Source organism: Crocuta crocuta, unplaced genomic scaffold (assembly GCF_008692635.1).
Source record: "Crocuta crocuta isolate KB4526 unplaced genomic scaffold, BGI_CrCroc_1.0 scaffold313, whole genome shotgun sequence".
NCBI classification, from domain to species: Eukaryota; Metazoa; Chordata; class Mammalia; order Carnivora; family Hyaenidae; genus Crocuta; species Crocuta crocuta.
Genome location: NW_027527814.1, coordinates 551939 through 562194, shown reverse-complemented (window position 1 = coordinate 562194; position 10256 = coordinate 551939). Strand labels below are relative to the sequence as shown.

The window sequence follows — 10256 nt, the reverse complement described above, 5'->3', positions numbered from 1 at the left end:
ATCTTTGTCCCGTGGCTCCTGCTAGGGCTCGTGGGCCAACATGGTTCCCACTTTTTGTGAGCACCTAGGCCTGGCTCTGGCACCCTTTCCTTTGTCCCTCAGCCCAGGGGTGTTGCTGTCTCACCAGCTACTTGACTTCTTGGCTCTCCCATCGCTTGTGTTTCTAAGTCCTTGGATTATGCCCCCCGCCCCCTCCTGCTCCAGAGTCCGACCAGTACAATAGGTAGGGGACTGGCCATTGGGTTCTAATGCCCTGGGATTGTGCTCTGGGGAGCCTACTTCTCTGAGGCAGTGGTCCCTGACTTTAATGTCTCTAAAGGAAGTCCATGTGGGGCTATAGGATCTTTGCCCTCACATAGGCCCAATAGTACCCGACTCCCTACAGGCCCCTGGGAAAACCCAACAGGTGTTGGGGCTTCCCAGCCTGGCCTGTCCCTGGCACTGGGAATTCCTGATGTCTGGGGCTGGGGCCACAAACAGGGCACTGCTCCTCCTGCTGGGGAAGGGTGGAAGCAGCTCTAGGGCCCAACCTGGAGGGACAAATGAAGGGTACAGGAATGTAGGAAGGTAGCAAAGCCCGAGGGAGGCCATATTTTACTCTTAGGATGAAGCCCCACCACCATTGCCTGGTGGGAGGAGCCTCACTGTTCTTTAGACCAGACTACACTTCTCTTCCTCTGAGCCTCTGCCTAGGCTGTTCCTCTGCCTGGAATGCCCTTTCACCAATCACATCTCAGGCATTTTGATCTATTTCAGGCATAGTCTGGGAGCTGTGAAGCTGTCCCTGCTCACCCTTGTGTCTCCTCTCACAGGTCCAAGCTGATTTAACCAGGAAACTGACCTGTCGCCTGCGGACTTGTGCCTGGCTGAGCCGGCCCGGCTCGGCACAGGGACACACTGAGGACCCAGGTCTGTGGGAGATCAGCCTTGCCTTGCCTCATCTGCGGAAAGTACCTGCCCGGTGGCCAAGGGGCCATCTCTCAGCCCCACCCTGCCCTGAGCTGGAAGTCCGGATAGGTGGGGTAGTCAGAAGTAGAGCCTGGGACAGCAGTAAGTGTCCACCCCATCCCCCTCCTTTAGTCTCTTGGGCACTTCCCCAGGGAGATCCCAACCCTTCACTCTCATCTCTGTTCCTTTGAATGTACCCCATTGTGCACACGGGCCTCCCCCAGACTGCACCTGCCCCTACCTCCCAGCTTTCCCACCTTTGCCCAGGACCCTCAGCCAAGAGCAGGTCTAAGAGTTTGGGGAGGCCCCAGTCTGGGTTCTGGCCCCGGTGCTCAGTGCCAGCTGGACAACCTGTGCTCCTGAGACTGGGGGGTGACTTGAGAGGTCCTCCCAGCAGAGGGAGGTGCAGAGGTGGGCCTGCATGAGCCTTAGCCAAAGCTTTCACAAGCCCACTGGCCCAGCTGAAGGGCAGTGGCTGACTGCCCTCCCCTCTGACTCGATGTAGCCTCTACCCGCCATCTGTTCCTACCCTCTGCTGCTCCCATGTGGCCACTCTCAGCACTGCAGGTCGCAGTGAAGGGGACCTCCACTTCCAATCACCTCCCACCAGGGTTCTACATCCCTTGGGCAAATTCCTCCCAGCCCCACCCCTCAGCCTGAGCCAGGGGGCACCAATCTCCAACTCCACCCTCCACTGTGCTTTCCCTGAGATCCATGATGCAAGCCTGACTCTATGTAGCCCAGGCCCTCCCATGGCATCCCCTCAAGCAACCTCACCACAAACAAGGCAGCAGGAGCATGAAGCCTGTGCTCCATAACCAGCTCCTGGGCAAAGTGGGCTCTGGTCGGGAACTACCAGTCACTGCTTTCAGGGCAGTGCTGGGGCAGGTGCCTGTGTGGCTCCATCCCACCTCCTGGGCACCCAGCATGGCAGTCCATGCTGAACCCTTTGCATACACTGTTCTTGGTCCTCAACCCACAAAGTGGTCACTGTTTGCAATCCCACTTTTCAGATGGAGACAGGCTGGGGAGGGACCTACCCCAGGTGGCCTGCCAGTGGACAAAAGACTCAGGGTGCTCTGGGTGCTATTGACCCCACAAGGCAACCATGGAACTCTCTAGCACTGGAACTGAAGCAAACCAGGAGCACCAGGACACAAAAGAGGGTGCACCACACAGGCTTGTTTTCTCCTGATAAAGGCAGGGGTGGTATTTCAAGTGACATTCCAGAACAGCCGGAATTACAAGCCTGGAGCTCAGAGTGACTCTCCACTAGGGTGTCTTGAGGCCTCTCCACACACTGAGCCTCCCCCACTCAGTCTGGGCCAAGCTCAGCAATCAAGGCAGCTGGGTGCTAGGGCTCACATCTTGAGGCACCAGGTCTCAGTACATGAGGGGTCAGGTCAGACACGGGATCTGAGGAACTGGCATTTGAGTGTCAGGTGCCGGAGTGTTGGGGCTCTAGAGACGGCATTAGAATTCAAGGGTATGGAGTCGGGGGGGTAGAGAAACAGGTGCCGGGCTCGGGAACTGCACAGTTAGAGCCGGGTGTCCAGGTTTGAGGGACAGAGCAGGTCACCGGTCCTGGTCCATGGGCATTAGAGGCTCAGGCATCAGTTTGTCCGAGGCCCCAAGTGAATGATGCTAGAGACTTGAGGATCGAAGTACTGAGGCACATGTCCTTAAGATTTGGGGCTTTCTCCTGGGAGGTAGTTCTTGGCTTCGGGTGGTCCACGTGCCTCCTGCTGCTGGCCAAGGGCACTCCCCTCAGGGCTGTGAGCCCCAGCTGGTCCTGCAACAGACACATCATTTAGAGAACTCACAGGGGGCCCGTAGAGTACTAGGAGAGCCAAGGAGGGGCACAGCCTGGGGGGGCTGCTGGTGGAACCCGGGTCTGGGTGGGTGGGGGTCTCACATGTGGCTCTTCCTGCGGCGCAGCAGCACGTAGATGAGTGCGACCAGAGCCACCACGCCCAGGCCTCCGAAGATGATACTCAGCAGCACCGCATAGCTCCGTCCTGGACACAGGACAGACCAGTGAGGGAGGCCCGAGGGGGAGGGGGAAGGGTGTACAGGTGGGGGTCAGGTGGGCAGGGCAGCCTCACCTGGCTGGCATGTTGGGGTGGGCCTGGACCAGGTGCCATCGGCTTGGCAGGTGCTGGTCTCCGCCCCGACCAGGCTGTAGCCGCTATTGCAGTGGAAGTAGACAGTGGAGCCCATCAGGTAGCTGATACCCTCCTTGTGCCCGTTGGGGGGTGGAGCCAGCCAGCCACAGGATCTCACTGGGGTAAGGGACCAGAAACAGACCACAGGTTGAAGCCACTGGCTGCCCTGCCCCCTGGCAGCCTAGGAGGCCTTGTCCCAGCGTCAGGTGCCCATCCCCTTGCCTGCGTCCCCCAGCCGCCCTCACCAGGCTTCAAGCTTTGCACGCGATGCTGGTACCACTGATGGGCCATCCGTGTGGCATTGCCCACACTCAGGCTCCCAGTGGCCATTACGTCAAATCTGCAGAAATGGTTGTCCCCACACAATTCAGCCGCCTCAGTCGCCTGGGTAGGGTCAGGAGTGGTCTCCTCAGGGAACAGGGGCTGAAAGGTGTGGTCATGCTTGGGCTGGTACAGGAAGTTGTTGACCAGGAACCAGGAGTCATAGGTGAGCAGGGAGGAGGCGTTCTCCACAGCCCCTGGAGACACACGCAGCAGGTCTTGCTGGTGGTCAAGGGTCAGGAGCCCCACTTCCACCACTCTGTCCCTGCCCAGTTCTCTCCAACCCCCAGTGTGTGCCTCATGGTCACTCACAGTCGGCCCCAAAGCGGAACAGCTCTCGGGAACTGGAGCTGGGGGGCAAGACCATCCCATTGCGCAGGGTAAAGTCATCCTTGGGGTCATCATTGAGTGTGCCGAGGAGGCCTCGTGTGTGGGTGAGGAACTTCTCGGGCAGGAGGACAGCCACACTCAGGAATGGACCCTGGACGCTGACCTCCAGGCCAGCCCCTGACGACAGCATGATGGATATGCTTTCCTCGGCAGCTGCTGACAGGAACATACCTGGGCACAGGTGGAGTTGATGTCAGGGTTGCCCACTGAGGGCACCGTGCCAGGACTCCGCAGCCCCAGAATGAGTGGGTCAGCATTCCTGGGCTTCCGGGGAAGGGGAGGGTGTCCCCAGGGTCTGCTGTGCCACTCCCTCACCCCAGGCCCACACCTGTACCCCCACAAACCAATATGAAGGACCCAGGCTCCAAATGGAGCCCTCATGCTGAGGCCCCACCTATCAGTCCTCGTTCCTTGACGGAGGCAGCAGGCATGCACACCCCCACCCTTCCTGGGGGTCCCTGCACCCTCAGCAGCAGCAGGGCCCATCTCAGGTCCCCACCGACTCCAACCGCAAATCATTTCGTTAGCTCAGTTCCTTGAGGGAGCACCACCAGGGAAGGTGGTCGGGCAGGTGGCTACTCCTTAGCCCTCTGGGCCAGCCAGTGTCCTTGAAGCAGGCGATTTCGATCATTGCAGCTTCTTGCTCCAAGTCCTACTGTCCTGGCATCTCGGGGTTCTGATCATATGTGTCTGGGGCTCCATATGAAAGCATGAGATCAGACCAGGTCTCCTGGCTAGACCTCGTTACCAGGGGCCTAGAACCTCATCTCCCCACAGACAGCTGTGGGCTGAGGGCAGGTGTCCACTGTGCTGGGCCCCTCACAGTGGGGTGCAGGGGGGTGGGACTGACTGGTGCACCACTATGCTGGGGACAGCATATGGGTCAAATCAGGAGGCCTCCATCTCTGCAGCCATGCTCTGAACCCCAGGGCCAGCACGAGGCATGGAACCTCCAGCAGGAGGGAAGGGGCAGGAGAGCGGCCCGCTGAAGCTCCCAGGCCATCTCACTCACCCTTCAGGTCCATCCAGCTCTGCTCGGTGAAGCTGAGCACCTCCTGGTTCAGCAGCACCTCCAGGACCCCCGCCCCTCCAGCCAGCCGGACCTCCACCACGTCCGAGTTGCCCTCCTGGACAGCCACAGCAGTCAGCCCTGTGCCTCGGTCCTGGGTACCTGGGGTGGCAGGTGCAGAACACAGTCTGCTCAGCTCCAGCCTCTCTCCTGGGATGTCCTTGAGCCGCCCAGAGCCCACGGGCCTCAGCCTCACCCTCAGGCGTTGTCCCGGGCTCGGCCCGCCCCTGCACCCTCAAGTTGGTCAGCGGCGCCTCCAGCAGCACATACTCGCCACGCCCATTGAACGTGAAGTTGGCGCCATCGAAGGTGATAAAGTGTGGGTCCCCGAAAGCAAAGGCTGGGGAGAGAAGAGGGTCAGGTGGGTCTCCCTGGCCTGGCCCTGCTCGGGGCCCAGCCGCGGCTGGCACCCACCTAGGCGTGGTGGCCGGTAGCTTCGACAGTCACTGGAGGGCCGTCGCCGCATGTATCGGGAGCAGTCGGGCGCCCAGAGACAGCAGTGGTAGAAGCTGATGACATCGTAGAGCCAGTGGGAGAGACCAGGCACACGGGGCGGCGTGCGGAATGGGGGTGCGCCCCAGTCGTGGCCACGGTCCGGGGTGCTGCCACCGGTTGAGTCTGCCGTCAGGAGCTGTGTGCCTGCCTCTGTGTAGCAGCACTGCTGGCCAGAGGCGTACCGGGGGCTGGGGGAGAGGACAGGTCAGGGCGGCTGTGGGGACCTTGCCCCCTCAGCCCCGCCCCCTGCCCCAGCCTCTCCCAGGGGGGCGGGGCTCACCTGGCTTGCACAGAGCGCACGCAGTGCACGGATCCAGGGTGGTAGGTACATACACTGCCACGCTCAATGTCACAGCCGTAGTCTGTCTACAGAGCAGGATGTTGCTGTCACATGGGCTAGCCTCAGTCTCTGTCATCCCCTCACTGGAAGCCAGCCCCCGAGGGCCCTCAGACCCCAGCCTCACCTCTCAGGGGCCTCTACTTCCCCACACCGCCTCCTGGGTGGATGCCACCTTGTGTGTTGTCCCACCTGGCCCCTCAACGTCTCCCAGGCCCTGACCCAGAGATGGGGCTTACATGGAAGCGGCCAGAGTCGGCCCGGGCCTGAGCCAGCGTGCAGGGGCAGTCAGGCAGCTCCTCCAGGAAGTTGGGCAGTTGGTCCTCCAGCTCCTCCCAGGCCAGGCACTGGGCACGGGCCCAGGCCACAGGGTCCTCCTGGAAGTCTGCCCCCAGGTGCCAGGCCAGCGCGTGCTCATCGCTCCAGAGCGCATGCACATCCCTGCGGGAGCCACACACATGCTGAGGGCTGCGCCCACCCCCCTACCCCAGCTCCGGCTTCCCTGTGCAGCCCGGGGAGGAGCACCCGCCAGCCCGTCCTCCGCGTGGCCGGCACCCCTTACTTCTCCCCCGCGTAGTATTTGCTGCTGCTGATTCGAAGTGCACCCACTTCCCATCGCTGGTATTTCTGAGGTGCAGGTTTTGGAGTGAAGTTGAAGAAGCCGGAGTTGGGGAGGTTTGTGACCAAGGGGTACAGGTATGACCACTTTGCTGTCCACTCCCCTGAATACGGCTTCCCTGAGAGAGAGAAGACCTTTTTTAACCCTGGGGCTCCTCCAAAGAGCCATGAGGCAGAGGAGAGGCCAGTTCCCTAGCATACGCGCAGAGTAGCCTGATAGATGGACAGATAGATGATTCCCATAGGAAGCCCTGCCCTGCTGCTCTAGCAAGGACCCTGGCTCGAGTGACCGCCATCTCCTCCTCCCCCAGGCCAGGGTCACAGCCCATGCTCCGGGCGGAGCTAGCAGTCCTGGGGCTTGGAGAGGATGGGCGGAGCAAGCCTTTTCTGTTTTCAATCAGGCCTTGTATCCAAGGGCTGTACATACCTCCTTCCTGGAGCTGGGCCCCAAANCATGCCTCCCCCGGGTCCCCCTTCTTGCCCGTACTTTTCTTGCTCCAAATCCTTACATGGGATTCCCTTTCTCCCGCCTCTGTAAGCCCCAAACTCCCAACCCTACAGGCCAACAGAGCTCCTCTGTCAGTCCAGCCTTTGGCTTCACCTGTCTCCTCGTAACCCCACAGCTCGATGGTGACAGCCTCGGTGGGCAGAACAGAGGCTTGCCAGGTCAGGGTGAGGTTCCCTGTGGTGTCAGCAGTGCCATAGTATTGCCAGCGCGTCTGGTTCACCAGCTGGCTCTTCTCTGTCTCCGCTACTTTGCTGGGGTGCACTGGGTGGGAGAGGAGGGGTGAGCTAAGGCCTGAGGCCCAGGGGCTGAGAGCTGGGGGTGCCTCCCAAGGGTAAAGCATAGCAGTCCCAATAGAGCAATAACTCTCTCAGACCCTCAAGTCAGGAAAGGATAGACGCCATGGGGAGAGGCTGCCTTCTGTTGCCCAGGCCTCTGCTGGCTTCCCCCTCCCTTGGCCTGCCTGGGGGACCCCTGAAGTCCCCACCCCCTCTGGGCTGGGTCCCCTGTGTGGACACCAGGGAGTGGGGAGAGGAGTTTGAGAACCCGCGCCCCTGTGGTCGGGCGTGCCTCCAGAGGGACTGGTTAAGCCAGAGCAGCAGGGCATGGTTGGCAGGTGAGAGACGTGCATAGATTAGCGCTAGGGAAAGTCCCTGTGGGGGGCCAAGGCCCGGGAAGCTCGGGACTCACCAGCTAGCCAGGTGCCTGAGCGCGGGAAGGAGCGACCATTGTCCAGTGACAGTGTGAAGGGGATGCGGCCAGTCTCATACAGCAAGGGTGACACGCAGTGCACATGTCCTGAGGAGTCCACATGCCCAAGGGTCTGGATGCTCTCTTTAAACCTGTGGGGGGTTGGAGGTGGCAGGAAAGACTGGGCCAGGGTGGGCTGACCCTCTCCAAGGCCTGCGCCCCTGACTTCCTCCCTGGGGGGCCCAGCCAGCCAGCTGTCCCTGGGCCCCCACCATGCACGGAGCCCCTTGGGCCTCCCACCTGCAGATCACACCATCAGTGGGATCCAACCAGCTGAGGTGCTGCACTACGAAGTCCTTGCCGCCCATCATAGAGCCCGAGTAGGGCGAGATTTCCAGGCAGAAGTCCCGAAAGTCCGAGCAGCAGGTGCGCAGGCCGGAGCAGGTCGGGTGGCAGGAGCACAGCCCATCCCGGTCTCCACAGCGGCTGGAGCAGGTCCCCTTGGCACCTGGAGGAGAGGGAGGGGTCTGAGCACCCGGCTGCCCCATGGGCAGGGCTCGCACTCGCATTTATTTTCCTAAAGCGCATTAGAGAGAAGCATTCCCAGGAGAACGGCTGGCCAGGAATTGCACTACCCACCAAGGGAACACAGCAGAAACCCACAGGGCCCGTGGGTGAGGGATTTTTGGTACAAATGATCTAGCAGCTGCCTGAATATTTGCTAGAACAAGATAGGAGATAAGGGGAAATGACCCTAGACAAACATTTTTGCGGTATCAAGAGGAGCCCCCTGGGCAGGAATGACCTTCAGCCACCCAGTCCCCGAAGGAAGACCACATCCTCAGATGGCCAGAGGTGGCTGAGCCCTTGATGTGGACCAGGGACCTGCCTCTGCCTCTACTCACTGAAGGGTCAATGGGACCTAGCCTGGAGAAGGGCAGTCTGGGGTCTGGGGACGTGGATACTAAGAGTCCCATTGGGGGCCTAGCAAGGGCTGGTGTCTGGGCTTGGAGGGCTCCATCTCACTTTGCCAGGCAACACTGGCTCACCCACTGTGGCTCTTAAAGGAGCTCTACCCTTAGCGGCGGGGGGGCAAGGGGTGCTCCCTTCCTCTGAGGGGAGAGGAAGGGCATTTCCAGCAGAGGGCCCAGCAGGGCCAGTGTGAAGGAGAGGGTGGTTTGGTGGGGGGCTGTGGACATTAGGCCTCTGGCCTTACCACCATGGGGACCTATGACAGGACCATGTTTTCAAGGACTCCATCCCTCCGTAACGGGACGTGGCTGGGCAGTTTGGAGGGTGGAGACTGAGCTGGGGTGCAGATCCCGAGGCAGGGATCACCCATCCCACCTGGCCTTTCCCTGCAACCCTACCAAAGGGGGCCAGTCAAGGGCTGGGACTGGACCTGAGCCACCCCGATGACCCCATTTCACCCAGTGCAAGGCCTGGCACTCAAGAGCTTCAATAAACATTTATTGACCGAGGGAGGATGTGATGGCTCAAGGGAGTGGGGGAGGAGGCTGAGTGATGCCAGTAAGTGAGATAAGTGACTGAAGGGTGGTGGCGCTTCCCTGAGATGGGAGCTAGGGGTGGAGTGGGGGGCTGGGGAGCCTGCCACTTCCAGCCCAGTCCAGCCTGAGGCCCTGGAGTAGGAGCCTTCCCCCAGACTTTCTTGGGTTCAGCCACACCCTAATAAGGACCCACAATACTGCCTCTCGCCTGTCAGGGGGCTTAGTGGGGCTGGGGGTTCCTCCCTGTGTAAGCACACTGTCCGCTGGGGCTCGGGCGTGCAGGTCAAGGGCTCTCCTGAGCCCACACCCTCCCCTGGGCCACCTTCCTCCCAGGCAGCCAGCACCTCCCAGCTCCCAGCGGGTTTAGGGTGGGCACAGCTGAGTCTCCATCCTGCCAGCAGCCCCTGGACCCTGGGATCCCCAGAATTTCTCCTCACAACCCCCAGTCCAGTCCCAGATGGCCTGACAGATGGAAGAGGCTGAGCAGAGGGGCGTCCACCCTGGGGACGGCTGCAGCAGGCAGGAAGACAGACAGAGGCACAGAAGGGCAGGGTGGGGGCGTACCTCCTGCAGGCCGAGGGCCTGGGCCGGGGACTGTCGCCAGCAGCAGCAGCAGGGCCCAGAGCAGGACTGGCAGCTTCATGGTGCCGCCTGAGTCTGCAGCCTGCGCGCAGCAGTGGCTGGGAGGCTGCGGGCCGGCTTACTCCTCACTGGCNGGGCCTCGCGGGCCAGTAAGGCCCAACCTGCCCTGTTAGCACATTCCTGGCCCGCCAGCCCAGGACGCGGGGGAGGGGGTCCGAGCCTCCAGCTATTGGACCTCTCTGGCACTCGGAGATACGGATATCCAGAGCCCGAAACCCAATTTAGACCACCGGATCCCACCCCAGGTCAAGCCTCGCCGGCGGCCAGGGTGGGGCTCCACTGGGGATGGGACTTGGTAGAGTGGGCTAGGCCGGGTGGTCCTTGGAATCTCCGGATTCCAGCACCCCGGGGGCCCTCAGCCCCACACCTCCCATCTCCCATCCTCAGCTTCCCCGCCTGGAGCAGGTAGTCCCAATTCCTCCCCACAGCCTGACAAGTAACTTCTTGCTGATTACTGGCTTGTGTGGGTGTTGAAAGAGGGAGGGGAGGAGGGGATCCCCTTCTGAGGGAGAGAGGAAGGCCCTGTGGGAGGGAGCCCCCCCCCCCAGGGCAGGGTGACAGTGGGGTT

The 10256-nt window shown here is 61.4% G+C and overlaps 1 protein-coding gene across 2 annotated transcripts; it reads right to left on the bottom strand.

Moving 5' to 3' along the window:
- Nucleotides 1-2119: 2119 nt before the first annotated feature.
- On the bottom strand, nucleotides 2120-9691 carry SUSD2 (sushi domain containing 2). Of its 2 annotated transcripts, XM_077775396.1 has the most exons (15): nucleotides 9611-9691; nucleotides 7839-8046; nucleotides 7539-7690; nucleotides 6945-7112; nucleotides 6288-6462; nucleotides 5965-6166; nucleotides 5669-5754; nucleotides 5308-5576; nucleotides 5090-5233; nucleotides 4837-4995; nucleotides 3747-3995; nucleotides 3359-3631; nucleotides 3054-3230; nucleotides 2864-2966; nucleotides 2120-2740 (listed from the first exon to the last, which is right to left on the bottom strand). In XM_077775396.1, exons 1-15 carry the CDS (start codon nucleotides 9687-9689, stop codon nucleotides 2716-2718), a joined length of 2469 nt encoding a protein of 822 aa, XP_077631522.1. In that variant the 5' UTR covers nucleotides 9690-9691; the 3' UTR covers nucleotides 2120-2715. The 2 variants fall into 2 exon arrangements, with proteins under 2 accessions (XP_077631522.1, XP_077631532.1); XM_077775406.1 differs by lacking the exon at nucleotides 3359-3631.
- Between the last annotated feature and the right edge of the window lie 565 nt (nucleotides 9692-10256).